This window comes from Hipposideros armiger, unplaced genomic scaffold, assembly GCF_001890085.2.
Source record: "Hipposideros armiger isolate ML-2016 unplaced genomic scaffold, ASM189008v1 scaffold_128, whole genome shotgun sequence".
In the NCBI taxonomy this organism is placed as follows: domain Eukaryota; kingdom Metazoa; phylum Chordata; class Mammalia; order Chiroptera; family Hipposideridae; genus Hipposideros; species Hipposideros armiger.
The window spans coordinates 3,534,921-3,556,244 of record NW_017731478.1 but is presented as its reverse complement, the minus strand read 5'-3'; the positions used below and the strand labels follow the sequence as shown (position 1 = coordinate 3,556,244).

Below are 21,324 nucleotides of genomic sequence, written 5' to 3'. Positions count from 1 at the left end.
TCCTATGCATTGGAGAATATTGAGCAGCATCCCTGGCCTCTACCCACAAGGTGCCAGTAGCACCCGCCCTTCCCAAATTGTGACATCCAAATTTGTCTCCAGACATTGTCCAATGGCCTCTGGGGAGTACAACCGCCCTTGGCTAAGAACCACTGCTTTAAATGATGGCAGTCCTCTGTAACCTCTCCCTAGAATTCATTTACACCTGGTTGAAATTACCATCCATATGCCACGGAGTCTCAAAGTTAGAATTTGAACTTCAATCCACATATCCTAGTACCAACTTGATTTCTGCACCTTAACATACCCAAAACTGAATTCCTGATCTTAAGTGAGCATTGAACCTGTTTCTCCAAAACTAAGTCATCCTTGATACCTCCTTTGCCCTTACCCCGCGTAATCAATCCATCACCAAGTCCTGCTCCTTTCACCTCTTCAATTAGTTGTCTCGTCTGGCAGCTGCTCTCCATCTCCAAGGAATCACCATCTCTCAGATGCTACCGCTGAGTTTCCATTCTGGTTACTGCACCCTATTCATAATAGCAGCTACAGCTAACATCTTAAAAATTCAACTCTGTCAGCCCTCCCTGTTAAAACCCTTCAAATACTTTAAATGGCCATTTACATGGCTCTCAGGACTCTTCTGGCATGATGTGGCCCTCACCAATTGCTCTAGCTTCACCCTGTGCCATTGTTTCCGCCTGGCTACCTGCTCTCTAACCACACTGGCCAGCCCCTGTTCCTTGAAACCACCATGCTCCCTCCATCCCAGGGCCTTTGTACACAACACATGCATCCAACTCCCCCTCACTGTCCGATTTGACTGCCCTAAAAAGTCTGCTATGCTGCATAGGATAGTGGACTTCTAGAAATATTTGTCCTTTCAAATTTCTAATTCTAACAAACTCATCTTTCTAAATAATAGCAATAGCAAAACAGGCTTGAATAAAACAATCTATTGCAGTTTTTGCAATTATTTTTAACCTTTTAAATTGCAATTACTTTTGCGCCAATCTATGCTGTAAATGTAATGTCCTAAATGTAAAATTGGGACTATCATTTGATATACTTACATATCCAATAAAGTATGTTTATCATCAATAGATTTCATGAGGTTTAACATTATAGCATTCTGTGAAGCTTATCCATGTAGTAAAATGTCATTAATGTTATTAACTGCAACTCCACCATGAAGGAATCTGATGTTTGTTGGGATAAAATTTACATTGTACTATTATGAATAAAGGATATCTCAACCAGATTTAAAAAGTAAAATTAGAGGAACAGTTATTTTAGAAAACATTATCTGACTTTAGCATATTATAAGTATGCTATAAGCAATCATACTTGATTCTTTAAAACAAGTGATCCAAATTTGTACTTGAATATACTTTGTTAGAAATTACTCAGTGAGCACTGTAACCATTTAAAAAATTTTTGTTTTTATTTTTCAATTACAGTTAACATTCAATATTATATTAGTTCTAGGTGTACAGCACAGTGGTTAGACATTTATGTAGCTTAAGAAGCGATCCCCTCTGTAAGTCTAATAGCCACCTGGCACCATACATAGTTATTACATTACTGACTGTATTCCCTATGCTGTACTGTGCATCCTCGTGACTATTTTTTTAACTGCCAATTTGTACTCCTTTAATCCCTTGCAAAGGGATTTTTGTATTGATAGTCTATAAATCAGTCTTTCCTCCCTCTCACACGGGCTTCACCTCTCCCTTATCAAAAAGTAAAAAAATTAATTTTCAGGATATTGGGTATTGGGGACAGGCTGGGGCAGGGAGAGGACAAAGCGAGATGGATGATGAGAAATCTTGACTCAGACATGGTCGAGTCTCAGCGTCTTTCTTTTACCTTCCTGAGATACAGAGACCCAGGCACTTCCTCTGTGTCGCTGACACTGCTTTCTGGCACTGCAGTAATGTCTCCGTTGATTATAGGGCTGCCACAGTTTTCCAGTATGGAGATGTCTGTGAGAGTCTCATTAGGATAAAGCCTTTTGGGTGCTGCTTTTCCTGCGATATATTCCGTGGCCTTGCTGCCTTCTTCACCCGCCTTTGAATTTGAACATGCCACATCTGACCTGAGGTATTAATAGGAATCAAATGAGTGAACTGATTACTTTGAAATAGATATTTTTATATAACTAATGGAGCAATATGGGATGACAATGATAACACTGGTTTAGGGAATATACTGAAATAATATGGAACTATTGTTTGGAAAGTTAAGATTTACATACATGATTATTTAGAAATTTCTCTCGACAGATTTGAATTTTTCAGGAAAGCAACCCAGTGTGCATGAGACAATCTTATGGTAACAGGGCCAAGTTAGAAAAAAGAGTCAAATAAATTACATCTGTATGAAATTTTATGCAGTCATTTAAAAATCCCATTTCTAAGCCATAATCAGTGATATTGGAACATGTTCACAATATAATACTTTGTGGACAAAAAGCAGAATACAAAACTACAGATGCTATATGACCCTGATCTTGTTTTAAAATACAAGTGAAGTATATGCAAAAGAAAAAGTCTGAAAGAAAACACAGTGAGTCAAATGCTCACAGTGGCTATCTCTAGGGGCGATTGTGGGTGATACCGATTTTCTTCTTTGTCCTTTTCTGTTTTCCAAATTTCCCATAGTAACTTCGCTACTTTTACAGTTGAAGCACTCCCACCACCACCAAAAGAAAGTTATTAAAAGACCAAAACTAAAAAGAAAGGAAAACAATGGCTGACCCTATGTCTGAAAGAGTTGTAGGCAGTGAATACAGACTTTCCTGTGAACCTTAACACTGTGTCACTCCTAAAAGAAACAACCATTACAAATGGAAATGCATTTTGGTAACAACAAAGATAAAGCAGACAGTCCTGTTGAATTCTGATCAGAAGAGAAAAAGCAAAGATAGTGCAAGATTGGTGATGTTTCTGTTACGGTTAGGTCTTACTATACAGAGCTCTTCCGGATTCAGTCAAAATTTCTCATCTTCTGTTTTACTCCTCAGTTGTTTCCTGAATGAATGCCACTGAATTATTTCACAGTAAGATTGCAATGGCTTTTTCCCAGCCGATAAAAACATGAAGACATGGCCTTACCTTTCTCGTTTTTGTGAAAGACACAGCGATTGTGGAGAAGATTCTCTACTTGGCTCATCAGCTAATGTAGCCAAAACAAAGTTAGCTTCCAACAACATGCCATCAACACTTAATGCCATAGGCCTAAAAAGGCAAAGTCAGAGCAAGCATCACATTCATTTTCTGATGGACATCAGGAAGATATTAGAAAGTTCAGGAGTAAAAAGCAGTAAAAAAGTAGAAGTCCTTATTGTCTTTTCACAAATCAACACAGTCCTAAGAGCTGAAAGGGTCCTTAGAAATAAATCATCAGATCCAGTTTCATAAAACACATCTATCCTAACCCAATCCTAACCCAAATTTTAGTTCCAAAATATCATATAAAGTCCCATGGTTTCATAGATTTAACTTGTTTAAGCCATGTCCTAATTTTCTAATTAGGCAATTTATTCAGCACCATGTCAAGTGTTTTCACTCTGTAGAAGCATGTGTCTTTCTCAAGTTACCAATTTTAAAACGCTGTGTTATGGCATCTTTCAAAATTTTAGTTTGATAAGTGTTGCTAATAAAGTTATGGAATCCTGAGGTGTGAATTAGTTTCAAAGTGATCCAAAGGGTTCTATTATTAATATATAACAAAAGAAAAAGAAACAAACTCAGAAAAGTTTCTAAGGACCTACTTCCCGGGAATATCAAAATGAATTGATATAGGAGCACGTATAGCTTCTGAAAATGTCAGCATTCCCTGAAAGGAAAAGAAGAAGAAAAAACATGAGATCTTCATTAAAAACTACCAGTGAAAATTTTAATTTGATAAAAATTTTGGTTTACCTTTAATTCTTTGAGGCAAAAGGTTATTTCAGTGTCAACCCCTATTTGAAAGAAGTCAAACTCATCTGGGCCCACACACATCTCACTGTATACAGAATTGGTCAAATCTGTTTGATGTCGTGGGAAAAGAAAGAATAAAATTAGTTCCAGAGGTGTTTGTTAAATTCGGACAAAAATATAACCTAAGTGGTAGGTTAAAATTAGCGACAAATTCCTTGACATTCCTTGATTGGAATATAGGGTCTATGTCCGCGTCCCCTGTCCTAGAATCTGGGTGGGCGGGCTCTGAGTAGGATATGGTGAAGGACCTGGTGCTGGTTTCTGGGCCCAGGCCTTAGGAGACTGGTGAGTCTCCACCTCCTCTCCCCTCTAGCCACTTCCTCTATCCTGCGACACCGGCTCTTGGCACTCAGCCACCATGCTGACTTCATGCTATACAAAGTCCAAGTTAACGAAGTGGCCCCACATGTGTGCAGGTGCAGCCACTCTAGTTAAAACATTCCAGCTGAACTCTCGGCAGCAATTACCACCCATAACAGGGTGCCATCTTGGGTGTCTTCAGATGGTTCCAGACCCAGCCACTAACGGCCACGGCAGAAGAGACCCCAAGTGATAACTGCCCAGCTGAGCCCCATTAACCCACAGAACCATTAGAGAGAATAATAAATTATTTTAAGCCACTATATTTTGGAGTGGCTTGTTATAAGCATTTAAATAACCAGAATGCCATAAAAACTAGTTTATTCTAAAGGGAACTACTATTTATAAACATAGTTTACATATAAAAATTATATTTTATTTCATATCCCATCTCATTTCAAAGAGTATTAACAAAAGGATTAACAGATAATATACATGTATCATACTAAATTAGATAACACAGCTTAAAAGTGAATTTTAAAATCTTTTAATTGAGATATAGTTCACATACTATAACATTCACCATTTTAAAGTGTACAATTCAGTGGTTTTTAGTATGTTTATAAGGTGGTGCAACCATCACCACTATTTAATTCCAGAACATTTTGACCATTTCAAAAAGAAATCCTACACCCATTACCAATCATTCCCCATTCCCCCTCCTCCCAGCCCCTAGAAACCACTAATCTACTTTCTGTCTCTATGGAATTACCTATTTTGGACATTTCATATAAATGGAATCATAAAATATGTAGCTTTCTGTGTCTGGCTTCTTTCACTTAATATGATATTTTCCAGGCTCATCCATGTTGTAGCATCTGTCAGTACTTCATTCCCTTTTATTGCTGAATAATATTCCATTGTAGATAGACCACATTTTGTATATCCAGTTACAAGCTGCTGACTTTTGGGTGGTTTCCACTCTGTGGCTATCATGAATGATACTGCTATGAATGAGGTGGAAGCCACTTTTATTAAAGATATCAGAGAAACAAGACATAAAAAACTGGGTACCTTGATGATCATGCAGTAACCATACCAACCACTATTATTTTGTGCTTTCTGTCGTTCATAGCTGAAGATAATCCTAAGTGATACAATTTTTTTTAATTTATATTTTTGCATTTCATGTTTCCTTTAAAAGAGGTAAATCATATCTTGTAAGTCTTCTATTCAAGAAGAGATTATTGGATTTGAACTTTTCTCAGCAACTACTGTCATAATGAACACTTATGTTTGGAACTTTACATGTACTTTCCAAGATAATCAAATATACAGGCATTATGCCCTTTATTCCTTTATTACATATTTTTTTATGATTTAGAAATGAATGATGTACCAAAAGCACAAGTGACAAAAGAAAAAAGATAAATTGGACTTCATCAAAATAAAAAATTTTGTACTTCAAAGGACACCATCAAGAAAGTAAAAAGACAACCTATAGAATAGGAGAAAATATTTAAAATTATATACATGATAATGGGCTAATATTCAGAACAATAAAAAGACAAATAACCCAAGTGAAAAAATAAGCAAGGAATTTGAGCAGACATTTCCCCAAAAAAGATATCTAAATAACCAACAGGCACACAGAAAGATGCTCAACATATTAGTGATAAGGGAAATGAAAGATCAAAACTACAATAAGACAACATTTCACACCCACTAGGATGGCTATAGTCCAAAAGAGAGACAATAACAGTATTGGTGAGGGTGTGGAGAAATCAGAACCCTCCTACACTGCAGGTGGGAATGGAAAATGGTGCAGCCGCCTTGGAAAACAGTCTGGCAGTTTTTCAAAAACACTAAACATAAGAGTTACTGTACAACTCAGCAATTCCACTCGTAGGTACCTACCCAAGATGAAAACATGTCCACACAAAAGCTGTACATTAACGTTCATAGCAGCATTATTCATAAAAGCCAAAAAGTGAAACCAAAATGCCCATCAAATGATGAATAAACAAACAAAATGTGGCATATCCATACAATGGATTATTACTTAGCAGTAAAAAGAAACGTAGAGCTGATACATACAACTACATGAAAACGTAGTTGTACACGTTTTCAACAACAGGTTGAACAACCTGAAAACGTGATGCTAAGTGGAAAAAGCCAGACACAAAAAGCCACATTATATAATTCCATATATATGAAATGTCCCAGAATAGGCAATCCATAGAGACAAAGTAGATTAGTGGTTGCCTTGGGCTGGGGTGGGGGGGTTTGGAGGAAATACACAATGAATACTAATGGGTAAGGTTAGATGTGCTAGACTTGTGATAATGATCACACAACTCTGAATATACTAAAAATCACTAAATTGTACCCTTTTAATTGATAAATTGTATGGTGAGTTATATCTCAATAAAGCTGTTTTTAAAAAAGAATGATGAATATGGAAGGAAGATATTTTGTCTCCCAAACCCCATCCAATTTCCCCCTACCCCATCTTATCCTTCCCCCACCACACACACACAATATCTGTATATACTATCAATATTTTCAAACACTTTTGTTCAAAAACTAAATTCAATGTGATAATTACAATAAATTATACATTCTTCTTGAACTTGCCAACAATTTAGGACTGGCTGCAAGTTCATGTCACATAAATCAAACTATTTATGTTAAATACCAGAGATCTTATCTAAATTGTTCTAAGAATAAAATTTCTAATGGGAATGATATAAACAAAATTTTGAATCACATTTTTGTTTGCTTTTTCATTCATATCTTTAATAACTTAAACATCCTTCAGTATCTTTAACAAAACTTTGCAACACAAGGATCCTGAATGATAATTATATCTATAGGTGGGGGCTATTTTGGAAATCAAACTTTATTTTCAAACCCTTTAAGCAAATTTTTATTTTATTTTATTATTCTTTTTTAGCTGAGACATCCTGCCACCTGTTGGCAGCTCAGCGGCAGCTCAGCTCAGGCCGGGAATTGAACCGACGTTGCTCAGAACTCGCACTCTTGAGTGAGCTCTTAACCAACTGAGCCACTTGGCCAGCCCGCAAATTTTTATCTTAAAAGCCCAATCTCACATCTGTGTCTGTTTGCTCTAGCTATCAATGAGTCTTCAGTATTTCCTTATAGTTATGGACAGATTTACATTACATTTATTATTTATTCCTAGGTATTTAAACTTCTTTGTTGCTATTATGAATGGGTTTTTTTCCTTCCATTATGTTCTTTAACTGGATATTCTTTGTATATATGAAAGCTATTTTATGCATCTTTTATATCCTGCTACCTGAATTATTTTACTGTTTGAGTTAGTTTTTATCATTTATTCTCTAGAGTTTCCAGGTGTACTATCATGTCATTTTTAAATAGAGATGGTTGTACTTTTACTTTAGTGCCTCTAATTGACTTCTCTTATCTAACTCCATTGACTAATAACTCTGGTATAGTGTAAAATAGAAGAGGAGATAGTAGGTATCCCTGCCTTGTTTCTAATCTTAGTGGAAATTAGTGTTTTCCTATTAAGTAAGATGCTGGCTTTGGTATATGTAAAAAAATGTATATATTTTCACTTTAAGAAAGTGTCCATCAATTTATGTATTATTTCAGTGTTTTATATCGAGAATGAATGTTACACTTATTCTAAGGCTCTCTCAGCATCTGTGCAAATAATCATATAGATTTTTTTCCTTAAATCTATTGATACAGTGTTTTATGTTACTGGATTTTCTAATATTGAACCAACATTGCATTTCTGGAATAAATCCCACATTGTCATCGTACAGATTTCCTTAATGAAGTGTTGGATTTTGTTTCCTAATATTTTATTCAACTTTTAGGTATATTTTTAAAAATGAAAATATGATCCCATGTGCATACCATTTCATAATCTATTATATTTAATAATATATCCTATTTTTCCATCAAAAAGTACATTTTCCTAATTATTTGTGTGTGTTGGTGTTTTGTGTTTTCCACTACAAAATTAACTTCAATAAATATCTTTGATATATACTCTCAGAGAAAAAGGAACGTATATACACACACACACACACACACACACACAAAAGATTACTTTAATAGCTTCATAGTATTTCATTGCTTTCATTCAACCAATCTCCTGTTGTTAGATCTAAAGTATAGAAGGAGGTATTAAAAGTGCTTGTCTCTGGATAGCGGGGTTTCAGGTGACTTTTTTACTCGTGCTTTTTTGTGTTTTTTATTTTCTTCAATGAACATGAATTATGTAAGTATAAAAACAGAGGATAAATGGTATATAATTTTTAAAAGGGCCACACAATACCTTATAAATACCTTCATGTCAAACAAGAAGACTCATGTTACCCCTGGGGTGCAAGCACAGAGTAAGTTCAATAACAAAATTAAACAATTGGGTCCCCAGTCAACCATAACTACTCATTAGAAAGCTGCTCACAAGGGACATTTAGTATCTGCTGGTTATTAAATGGCCATCTTTATTCAGAGATGGCATTATGGAATATAAAACAGACCCTTTCACTAGCCAAGCACATATTTTCCAGAGCATGAATTCTGAGTGCCAAAAAAAAAAATGGATGAGACTTGGAGAATCATTAATAATAGCACAGTGATAATGAGCCTGAGTCCTGGAGCCCGACTGTCTGCACTCAGACCATAATCCACCACTTAACTGTGTGACACCAGGCAAGTCACTTAGTTTCTCTGTGCTTCATAGTCTTCATATAAAAAATGGGAATCCTAATAGTACCTACATCATAGAGTTGCTATGAAGAGCAAATGAATTAAAAAATGTAAACCCTTTGGAACAGAACCTGGCACAAACGAAACGCTGCCAAAGTCACCTGACCCAACTTAAGCCCTGGTTCTACTGGTTTTTCACTTCAAAATAAAACAGTTCCTCCCTTTGTATTCTTTCTTTACTGCTATCACCAAAAAAATTATCCAAGGTGAAAAGAGTCTCAAACAACTTGTGCCAAAAAGACCCAAGTAAATTTTCTGGATACCAAAACTCCTGAGTTTCTCCATTCCATCTAGATAACTCTTGGAAGAGCTGACATAGGAAATATTTACATTTCCTGTCCTATGTATTTGCCATCTGGACTATCTTACATTCCTAATTCAAATTTACTTTTTTCCTTCTTATGTAGACAAGATCATCTCAATCAGATTTCTGGCCTCTTAATTTTTCTTTATGCCAAACACAAAGCATGATAAAGAATGAAAAAACACACCTTAAAATTTTAACTGAAAAAAAGTTTTTCTCAGTAACCATTTTCCTAATTTTAAAATAATCAGAATTTCAAAGCCAAGTATTTTCGTTACTGATTGTGTTAAATTCCTGGGTCTCTTAAAAATTTTAATGATCTTTCTACATCTTACTGCTCTTTAGACAAAAAAAAATATATTATGCCATTAATATTTACTGTATGGTTAGTAATCAGGAAAGCCAGGGAGTAATATTCCATCAAAGCACCATGACAGATATAATGCTTACCCATTGATTCCTCACTGTAACTCTTAATGCAGACATTCCTGGGAGTAACAGCAAGAGTCATTTCTTCTTGATTCGATGTAAAAAGAACAATTGCCTCAGCAAGCACTCTATAAAATGCAATGAAAATATTACATTATTAAACAGCTTTCTAATAGGATTCAAATCTTTAATCTGGAATTAAATAGGTTGGCCTGGATTTAGAAAAATTTACCTGAAAGACCTTATCTTCTTTTTTCTATATGAGCTGCTATATGTTTTAGTGTATTTTAAAATTGTAACTTCACTTAAAGGCCGAGAGAATAGTAAAATATATTCTTGGTAATACATGTGAAAGCTGCAGTATACACCAAATACTAGAATAAAATGTCTTTAATTCTGTTTTTATATAACAAATATACCAGGAGTGCCAAAAAAGTGTATACAAGTGGACACTTAGGTCAACATGGCTCAAGCAGTAGTTCACCATAATCAGAAGTGTCTGGATGCTGATGGGAACCACTTTGAGCACTTCTTGTAACTGCAGAAGTCAAATGTGACTTGTATTTATCTTTTGTTATCGATATATATTGAGTATTACAATTTTTTTTTAAAGATTTTATTGGGGAATTGGGGGAGGGGAACAGACAAGTTGCTGTCGTTTTGTTCTTCAGTCTAGTTGTGGAGGATGTCACTTCACTGGCCCACGTTGGTATTATTGCGCTCTTCCCAGCTGAGGCAGTTGCTCGCCAGCCATTGGATGGCTGCTCACAGCGGCTCACGGAGCAGCTTGAGAAAGCGCATGCCAGCTTCGGGCCAGCCCCACTGCAGCCTACGCCGTCACCAGCGACTCACGGCAGCCCAGCTCCAGGTCGAGCTGTTGTTCACCATCTTAGCTGTAGAGGGTGCAGCATCACTGGCCCTCATGTGGGATCCGAACTGGAGCCCTGCTTTCCAGAGCTGGCGTCCCAAGCCAACTCTTAACCAATGTACCACTCGGCCGGCCCAAGTATTACTATTTTAATACAGTTTTCCTTTCTTAAAATGTGTATACATATTGTTGGCATCCTCTGTATATTTTTAGAAAATGGCCTGGGATCCTACTCCTAAGGGAGATAGTAGGACACAGAGCTGTTCTAATGGAACCAGGGTGAACAACGCTGGAGACCCAGTGCAAGGGTGAAGGCTTACAAGCAGCCTGCTGCCTATGTTCTCTCTCGCTTTGTTACTTGTCCTGAATTATTACCTACTATTCTCAAGGTTGTCTTGACATTCCAAATGCCCTTTCATCCTGTGCCCCCTTTTGAAAAACAGCTTTATTGAAATATGAGTCACATATTGCACAACTCACAGGTTTCAAGTTGTTTGATGTGTATTTCCCTAAAGACTAATGTTGAGCATCTTTTCAGGTGCTTGTTGGGTGTCTGTACATCTTCTTTGGCAAAAAGTCTATTCAAATCCTTGGCCTGTTTTTTAGGTAGGTTATTTGTCTTTTTATTATTGCATTATAAGTTCTGAGCTACTTTTTGAAATTGAGGTGTTGATAGATAAAAATGAGATTCTTAGAATATTTATAATGTTGGTGTTATCTTGATGCTAGACGTTAGCTCAGCAGTGTTTCTTGATGCCAAATCCATCTGGGAGCTTTTCCAGTGTTAAGGGAGAGGTGGTGTACAAGATACCAAATAACCTGATACCAAAAATGACAACATGAATGTGCAATTCAGAAAGGAAGAAAAATACAAATTGCTAATAAACATATGAAAAGATGCTCAGATGCCCTAATAATAAAATAAACACAACAATAAAAAACATCTAATAATACCATTTTCTACCTTTCATGTTGGCAAAATTTTTAAAGGTTGATCATATCTTACTTGGAAGAATTCTACACTTTTGGTGGGAATGTAAATTGGTACAGACTTTTCAGGAAGCAATTTGATAGTACATATGCAAATTTAAAATCTGTGTAAGCCTTTGAGTCATCCATTTCATTTCTATGACTATTTGTGTTAGGCAGCCTAGAAGATGGCCCCCAATGATCTCCATTTCCTTGTATTCATGCCCTTATATAATAATCTCCCCTTGAGTGTGGGCTGGACTTATAGATTCACTTTTAACAAAGAGAAAATGGCAGAAGTGATGAGGTGGCAATTCTGAGATTAGGTTATAAAAAGGGCATGGATTCCATCTTGGGAGTCTCCCTGCGTCTGTCTCTCTCTCTCTCTCTCTCTCTCTCTCTCTCTGACTACCAGCTGCCATGTTGTGAAGATATTCAGGCAGTCTACAGAGAGGATTGTGTGGTGAGGAACTCAGATCTACCAGCAACCACATGAGTGAATTTGGAAGTGGATGTTCTGAGGCCTCTCAACAGCCATGTCAGTGAGCATGGAAGTGACTCCCCATAAGTCCAGCCTTCAGATGAGGCTGCAGCCCTGGCTGACCCAACTTTTGAGACCTTGATTCCGAAGCACCCAGCTAAGCTGCACTTATTACTATGAAGTAATAAATGTCTGGTTTTTAAGCTCTATGTTTTAGGGAAATTTGCTCCATAGCAACAGATGACTAATACACTATCCTATGTACTATTAGCAGCATTGTTTCTGAGAGCAAAAAGTTGAAAACAACCTACTTTTCCACCAACAACAGTAGTCCCCCTTATCCGAGGTTTCGCTTTCCTCGGTTTTAGTCACCCCCAGTCAATTGTGGTCCAAAAATATTAAACGGAAAATTCCAGAAGTCATTCATAAGTTTTAAATTGCATGCCATTCTGAGTAGCGTGATGCAGTCTCATGCCATACTGCACTGTCCTGCTTGGGACATAAGCATCCCTTTGTCCAGCGTCTCCACACTGTATATGCTGTCCGCCTGTTAGTCACTTAGTAGCCATCTCGGTTATCAGATCACCAGCGTGTTATTGTAGTGCTGTGTTCAAGTCACCCTTATTTTACTTAATAATGGCCCCAAAGCACAACAGTAGTGATGCTGGAAATTCAGATATGCAGAGAGAATCCATAAAGCACTTCCTTTAAGTGAAAAGGTGAAAGTTCCCTACTTAATAAGGAAAGAAAAAAAAATCATATGCTGAGTTTGCTAAGATGTACAGTAAGAACAAATCTATCTGTGAAATTATAAAGAAGGAAAAGAAAATTGTGCTAGTCTTACTGTTGTACCTCAAACTGCAAAAGTTACGGCCACAGTGTGTGTTAAGTGCTTAGTTAAGATGGAAAAGGCATTAAATTCGTGGGTGGAAGGCATGAACAGAAAACATGTTGTGACCGATGGCAACATAATGTGCCAGAAAGCTTTGAGCCTGTATGAAGACTTAAGCAAGGGGGCTGAAACAAGTGACCACATTCACATAACTTTTATTACAGCATATTGTTATTATTGTTCTATTTTATTATTCATTATTAATCTCTTACTGTGCGTAGTTTATAAATTAAACTTTATCATAGGTATGTATCTATGTATGTATAGGGAAAAACATAGTATATAAAGGGTTTGGTACTATCCATGGTTTCAGGGATCCACTGGGGGTCCTGGAACGTAGCCCCTGTGGATAAAGGGGGACTACTGTAGGGTAATGGGTAAGTAAATTACCGTTCAGTAATACAATGGAAAAATTATGAGATCATTAAAAAGAATTAAGTGAACTGACATAGAAACTAAAAAAAGCAAGTTGTCAAACAATAATAACAGTGAGACATTTTCTTTGAAAAAACTATATATAAGTATTTCTCTAGTACGTGATATAAATTTGAGAAGGGGGAGAGAGAGAGAGAAAGAAACTGCTAAACCATAACTATAGGTGGAGGGAGAGTTACAGAGAGATTGTCTATAAATTTAACAAATATAGCTATAAACAGAAGAGGTAAAATGATACACAACAAATTATTAATATATGTTATCCCTACCAGCTGAGTATAGGGAGCAGGTAGAGGAGAAAGGCTGTCATTTGTTAATCTTGGCTCTCTTCTGTTTTTTTTCTAAATTTTAGATGTATTTCAAGGAGCACAGTATTTCTTTTGTAATTTAAAAAACAACAAGGATAAAATATCTTTTGGCTACAAAGCAATTAATGTTTAATGTTTAATGCTACAGCTTAACTGAAAAATTGAGTACACTTTCACTGACAAATAGCCTTACTCATTCTCTAGAGAAAAAAATGGAAACAGGGATAAAATCAGTTCACATAAAAAATGTTAAAATTTCCTCATGCTGTATGTTTTAAGACTCAGGCAGAAGGCATCATATAAATGCAAAGTGTTTTTAGATAATATATTTTTCTCTTGATATCACTTTATGTATAAAGCCACCGATGGAATATATTTAGCACTTTCTTGGCCACTAAATTATCACTGCTATCATTAGGCAGTTATTATCTACTATTATCTTTGTCATGGTTTCCTCTTGAGGATCCTGTATGGTGATTTCTCCATGTCCAGTGTTAGCTTTTAAAAAAAAACAAAAAACCTGATTTAAAAGCTCTAAGACATTAATTCTTTACTCAGTGACCATACTATATTCTGAAAAAGAGAAATAAACAACAGAGAACTCATTACCTTGGTTGAATCATTAGTGTATTACTACACGTATTCTTTTCAAAAATAACTTGCAAAGGCTGACTTTCTTGAAAACACACATTATGAGTCCTTTTAATACCTTAAAAAGAATAAAGCAATCTGTTAATAATTGTTAAGTTAAAATAACAAAATTAAAGTAATATTTAATATCTGGCAGGTGCACATAGCGTAGAGAAGCTCTTATTCCTTAACGAATGTGTTTATCGCTCCCTAGTGGACACCAGGCAACACGTCAGTCCCTGTAACCAACCAGGCAATAGAGTTCCCCCATTCTTCTAAAACACAGGTAATTTCCAAAGTTGTGTGTAGAATAGTGATTGCCCACTACTAATCAGATATCTATGATTCTCTTTCAGTATCCATCATCCAGGACTGCTATTTCTGGATGGGACCCTTGGAATATAAAGCTGAACATCTGGCCTGTGAATTCTTTTCCTCTGAGAGGAGGAGTGTGTAGCAGTAATGGCTATGGCCCCATGTGCCAGGAGCTGCGACATACATTTTACATCCATTACCTCTGATCCTCACAATATCCCTGTGAGGTAGGTCCTTAATCTCAGAAGAGGAAACTAGAGCTCGGGGAGACAAAATGACTTTTCAAGGCTATGCTGTTTTCACAAGTATAGTAGGTCCTCAAAAAATGTCATTTCATTCAAAAGTCCTTTCATTATAACACTGATGAGATGCCAGAGGAACTTAAATCTTGTTTATATCAATTAGCCTGTGGTGAAATTGGTTTCGTTATTCACCATTTCTCCTATCAACGACGTTAGGTGGAGATTTATTGTATAGCTGGATTTTGAATCTGAGTTTGAATATAGAGCCCATGTAATAAATCCAGGTGAGCTATAACTTTCCATAGCATAATAATGTTGCAGTGCAAATCAAAAGGTCTCATAAAAACATTTATCAACTTATTTTTTTACTGAAATATTTACAGCAACATTTACTGATTTAATAAATATTGGGTTGTCGGGAAAGTCATGACACATTTTTTGCAACGAAAAAAAACCAGAAAAAATACGTCATGACTTTTCCGACAACCCAATATTTGCTGAGCACCTACCATGTACAAGGCTCTATCAGTTAGCTTTTGCTGGATAACAAACCACTCCAAAATTTAGTGGCTCAACATAAACATTTGTTATTTCTCACAATTCAGCTGAGTAGTTCTGGCTTAGGCTGGCTTAGCTGTGGCTGGGTCATCTGGGATTGCCTTCATGTCTGGGCCTCAGCTGGGACAACTGGGACACATGGCTGAGGCCTCTCATTACAGGGTCTCTAATCTTCCAGGCATCTACACGGTGCTGTGCTTATTCTCATGCTGATGGGAAGGGTCCTAGTTTAACAGTGGAAGCCAACAGGCCTCTTGGAACTAGGCTTGGAACTCACACAATATCACTTCTGGTGCATTCTACTGCTATCAAAGCAAATCCATAGCCAGCCAAGATTTAAACTGGGGAAACAGATTCCAGCTTTTAAAGGGAGGGGCTGCAAATAATTTATGAATATATATATTCATAAATTATATATATATATAAAATATATATATTAATGTACCATACACAGGGACTATTGTAGGTATTGTAGGAGCTATGAGCTAGCAAAGAACAAATCAGACAAAAATCTCTATCCTCACAGAGCTTATGGTCTAGCAAGGGGAGACAGACAATAAGAAAACAAGTGAAAGAACTCGAATGCCACATAGTGGTAGTGCCACCGGACGAGAGGAAAGCACGCCAGTGGTGGTAGGCAGCAATGCTAAATAGGGAGGCTGAGGAAGACCTCATGCAAACGCCACCATCGAGCAAAGGCCTGGAGGGGGCGAAGGAGCAAGCCATGTGCTCTCTGGAGAAGCAGCCGCTGGGAGGCTGAGTGGAGCGGGCGGCAGGGGCACCGCTCCTGAGGAGGAGGCCCATGTGGGGCTTCCGAATCATGGCCACCGTCGGCCTGTACGGTCTTTGGCTCTTACTCTGGGTAAAATGGAGACGCTTCTGGAAAGCTCTGAGCTCTGGAGCGATGTAATCTGTGTGACTGCTGTTATAGGGAAACGCAAAGATCAAAAGCTGGCATATCTTACCTCTTCTAAAAAATATTTTCCAGTTACTTTTGGAGGGACGGGTAATAGATGCAGATGGTATGAAATTCAAAAGATACCAGAGAGCAGACATTGATCTCACTTCATCCTCACAACAACCCTGGAACATGAGGGTAGTTAGGATTATCCCCATTTTACAGAAAAGAAAGTGAAGGTCAGGGAGCTTATATACTGTCACAAAGCTAATAAGAAGTAGAGAAGAATCCACACCCAAATCTGTGTGATGTCAAGGCTTGCTGTGCTTTTAACCATGCTCTTTACTTGATTTTGCTATTCCATGAGCTAAAGTTCCAAGGAGGGAAAAAATAGTGTTAAATCATTGATATTTTGCAGGGGAAAAATTAAGGAATATAATTGTGAGCTGAAATAAAAATATTAAGATAAATGTAAGGCAAAATTAAGAAATATAAGATAAATTGTAACACTAAGACAACCTTCCAGAAGACCATTCCACTACAAAACAAGATTTGGACCAATATCACAAGTACAAGATTTTCTAAAGCATACAATTCTACCTGCTAACTTCAAATAAAACAGCAGAATCATAATAAATAAAATTAGAGCTAACACTTGGAAAATGTGCCAGGCATTCTTTTAAACACTTTAGAACTATAACTTCCTATGACTCACTGAATTCTCACAAAAACCCTAGGAGGCCGGTGCTAACATTATCCCTAAGTTACATATTGGGAAATTGAGGCACAGAGATGTAAAATCATTTCCCAAGGTCTCAGCAAAGAAGGGGCAGAGCAGGATTCCACCCCTCTGGAGTCCATGCTGTTAATCATCGTGCTATAGATATTTAAGCATGTAGAAGTCCTATGAGTACAACATTTGAATATCAACCATGCAAGGCTGGGAGGCAGGAAATCTGCTCTACAGCTTGGTGTGGTAGAGAGAATGAGTGAAGGTTTTGGCTTCTACTATTGTGTAGCTGAACTCAGATCCAGGCTCTGCAACGTACTAGTTCTGTGACCTTGGGTCAATTACCATGCTTCTTTCAGGCCCAGATTAATACTGTCTGGCCTCCTACAGAACTTTCAATACAGGTGGGCATTATTCTTTTCTGTTCCTACCAAGGAACACTGTTACCAAGGCACTCTTACAGAATACCATCAAACAGCTAGTTAGTTTTAGAACAACTAATTGTTTGGATTCAAAGGGACATTTAAAAAACCGGTTTGTATACAGGCAAAGGTTGTGCGACTGACAAGAAAAAAAAAAAAGAATTAATACCAATCATCTCACAATACTTACACAGAGACAAGTAAGATAATATTTTTCAAGTACTTACAACTGCTCTACCACAAAACCACACAAATTCCAAGCAATAATGCAATAGAAACTTGACATACAGTTTGAATATACTAAGCATGAAAAATATTAACAAAAAACACGTTAAACTAGTTTTAATTATACCTACCATGTCTGCAGAAGAATTGAAAAATTACTTTGCTCTTATCAGATCTGGTGAATATTTTGCACTTTTCTACATTTCTTTCGAGGGAATTCAGACATCTAAAGATGGGCAGAATTGACTGTAATACAAATACATTATACAACAGTATATACTTAATATAGTTGTTTGATTAGTTAAAAACCTAACAAAAGAAGAGTATGTATATTCATACATGAGTAATTTGTCCTGCATGCCACTTAAACCAGGTATTAAGTACAGGACAGATGTTATGTCCTATATACTGAATATTTCTACAATATAAGAGAAAAGCAGGGCTACTTATATATACCTTTATTCCCAATTTGCAATTTAAATTTGATATTGTGTCATTATCATTCATTTCCGCAGAAGTTGACCATTGATAATGTTGGAAAAACACAGGAGAGAAGAGGACACATCCATATGCTGACCGACAGGAATTCACAGATCTTAAAGCAAGCTGGAAAAATAAAATAATAGCTATTTAGGGGGGGAAAAAAATCAAGTTTCTTTAAATGATTAATTTAAAAATTTCTATTTTGTTTAACATCACAATTAAATGTGTTCAAAATAAGACTATGGGATAATTGTATTATATGGCTACATTATTCATATGAATTATAATACGTATTATATGACTGCATTATACAGTGTGTATTGAATTTGCATATGTATACACGTGTACATATCTATATTGAATACATATAGGTATCAAATCCAAAATCTTGCATGTTGAAATTGTAAAATTGTAAATGCCTACAGGGGCCTTAATTTTAATGCACAAAGTGGCAGAAGGCAATATAAAAGGGAATAAAAAAGATCGCAGCAAAATGGCGATCTCTTGCCTTGTCTATGTGGGGAAACCTTTAGTCAATGTCAGCCAGCTACTTTCACCTGGGATTGCAGGCCCCAAACTGTCAGGTCATCTGAGTTTTCAAGAGAAGCAGGAAATTCAGATTTTTATGTGAACTCTCCCAACTTTTAAGTGTTAGAAAATTATGTCAACTTTTTAAAAACACACAGTGCAGTCCCCACAAAACACTTCTTCAAGCTATATCTAGCCTCTTGACCACCAGTTTGTGACTTCTGGTTTAAATCGATTGTGTTTATCTGCCTGATTTTTAAATTGACTATGCTCTAAGTATATTCAGATATGTAAATAAAGATGAACAGTGAAAGGAATAATTACAATTTCTGGATTTCTTAGTTAACATTCAATCTGGACTGGGATCTTTCAGCTTCTTTTGCCTTAATAGATGGTCTATTAGTTAACTTCCTTACTTACACCTTTTTCAGATGGGTCTAGCCACAGCTCGTCACTAATTCTTGATAGAGCTTGCACTGCTTTCCCAAATACTATGGAGAAAAAGAAAGGTGATGCTTACATTCTTTCTCACAAACAATAAAAACAAATCATAGGCCTACTTCAGCATTCACAGGACTCGAATTCATAAAAACAGCTATTAGTTTTATAGACTAATGCTACAAACTGCTTCAAGAAATACAGTATAATGCTCTTGGCAAAATGCCAGGTTCATAGTAAGAGCTCAATAAATTCAGAGTATATAAAATGATAAAATGCAACAATGTTTGTTTGCAGTGTCCCATGGAGCTACTCTGGCAAGTCAATTTATTAATGTATTTTAATACTTGGCATTCCCTAACCCCCCTACCCCCCAAAAAAGTGTAGAACAGCATGGGGAGGATGGTTTGAAGGGCTTTAATAACTTGACAGGTGGCAAAGTCAAAACAAGTCATGAGAGAAATTAGAGGCATTCAAGATGCATCTCTGATATTTGAGGGCAGCATGAAAGATGCCAAATCTTCCCACCAAACACACTTAGATGCCCTTTCAGAAAAAGAGGCCAGGGCTGGATGGAATATTGGTCTGATCTTGTATAACACTGTTCATGTTATGAGTTATGAATAAGTACAAATGTGGTGAACAGATATGGAAAATTATGCTGCAATAAAAATGGATGGCTGTATCAATCCATGGAAAAGTAGAAAAAAGGACAAGTAATGCCATAACATAAAATCAGATTATAATGCTTAAGAATCAGCAGTGTGTGTTAAGTGTGTGGGTCTCAAACTGAAAAAGAAAGGATAACCAGAAAAAGAAAAAAAAGATAGAGGCATGTGTCCCTTTTTAATGCTTCACATTCACCATTTTCCCTAATGCAAACCTTGCATTCAGCCAGTGAATATTTACTGAGCACCTACTATGTTCCAAATACAACCCAAGGCAATGGGGGTATAGAGATGAACAAGACAAGTCTAGTTCCTGCCCTCATCGTGCTTAGGGTTCAGGAAGAAAAGCAAAATTAAATAATCATACAAATAATTGCTCATCAAGGATTGAGGTATATAGTGCAAAAGACAACTTCCTAGAAATCTGACAACACGCAATAGCAAGGGTGGGTGGGTCGTGGGAGGGAGGGGTTTCTGCTCCCTTTCTTGTTCGTTAATGCTGTTCCATAGATGTTTTCAACACAGGGGATGCCAGTCGCAAAACAAGATGGCTTTCAGTGATCGTTTTCAGGTTATAGTTTGTAGGGAATCACTGCTCTTCTAAATATAGACTTTCTGGAGTAATTTACATGTTTAAGTACCACTTACAACAAATAATCATTCCTGTACATTCCCATTTAATATTGAGCTCTTTACATGTATTTTCATTTCGTTCCTACAACCAACATTATAACAAAGATGTTGTATTTCCCATCTTACAGATGAGGAAACTGAACCCTGAAGTGATTCAGTGGCTTGTCCCAGGTCATAAACTTAGAAATGGTAGGATCTAAAATAAAAACCAGGTTTACGTTTTTCCCATGGCCCTAAAATAACTGCCCAAGCATTTCCCCCCCCCCCCGCACCCCTCCCGACGCAGTGACATCCGGTTTTGAGGCCCACTCTCCCGATCTCCGTCCCGATAGGGCAAATTAATTTCATTGACATTTATGAAGATAAATATTATGTATAAATCAAAGCACATTGGCCTTCATCCTCCGCTCAGCAGCTAACAGTATCCTGGGGGTGGGGGCTGGCTGTGGCCAGACTTTGGGTCCTCAGCCCTAACGTGTAAAGGCAAAGAGGACGAAATAAGACGACGGTGGAGACGCCCGCATGAACCTTAGGCTTTCTCTTTTTTCCATAGGAAAGGAAGAAAGGCCGCTCCACCTTTAACCTGACTGCCGTTCATCCCGCACTTCAGCATGGCTGCAGGCCCTAACAAGCCAGGTCCCGAAGCGCGCCTCAACTCGACGGCCCCAAGTGCCCGGATGTTGCCCACGCTTTTAGAAGCTTCGAGATTTCACTCCTCCCCTCTCCCTTCACTCTATCCCCGAGAGCAGCTTCGCTTTACGGCGGGGAAGGGCCTGTGCGGGCCTCCGTACGGTGGTCTCCTGTCGACC

The 21,324-nt window shown here is 37.2% G+C and overlaps 1 protein-coding gene across 4 annotated transcripts; it reads right to left on the bottom strand.

Annotated features, from left to right (window-relative positions):
• Positions 1-1,465: 1,465 nt before the first annotated feature.
• RAD9B (RAD9 checkpoint clamp component B) lies at positions 1,466-21,305 on the bottom strand. 4 transcript variants are annotated; one of them, XM_019648970.1, is made up of 11 exons: positions 21,092-21,305; positions 19,197-19,267; positions 18,222-18,371; positions 16,456-16,573; positions 14,355-14,454; positions 9,814-9,920; positions 3,927-4,033; positions 3,776-3,840; positions 3,117-3,239; positions 2,969-3,032; positions 2,071-2,098 (listed from the first exon to the last, which is right to left on the bottom strand). In XM_019648970.1, exons 1-10 carry the CDS (start codon positions 21,126-21,128, stop codon positions 2,993-2,995), a joined length of 918 nt encoding a protein of 305 aa, XP_019504515.1. In that variant the 5' UTR covers positions 21,129-21,305; the 3' UTR covers positions 2,071-2,098; positions 2,969-2,992. The 4 variants fall into 4 exon arrangements, with proteins under 4 accessions (XP_019504513.1, XP_019504512.1, XP_019504514.1 ...); XM_019648968.1 differs by lacking the exons at positions 2,969-3,032; positions 16,456-16,573 and adding an exon at positions 17,897-18,011 and having other exon boundaries at positions 1,466-2,098; positions 21,092-21,297; XM_019648967.1 differs by lacking the exon at positions 2,969-3,032 and having other exon boundaries at positions 1,466-2,098; positions 21,092-21,294.
• Between the last annotated feature and the right edge of the window lie 19 nt (positions 21,306-21,324).

What these genes read in the sequence shown, in the direction of transcription:
- RAD9B (XM_019648967.1), bottom strand. Translation starts at nt 21,128, where the DNA reads ATGCTGAAGTGCGGGATGAACGGCAGTCAGGTTAAAG. An exon ending in GAACGGCAGTCAGGTTAAAG is followed by an intron (nt 19,268 to 21,091) that starts GTGGAGCGGCCT and finishes TTTTCTCCATAG; the next exon opens with TATTTGGGAAAGCAGTGCAA. An exon ending in ACACTAATGATTCAACCAAG is followed by an intron (nt 9,921 to 14,354) that starts GTAATGAGTTCT and finishes TGCATTTTATAG; the next exon opens with AGTGCTTGCTGAGGCAATTG.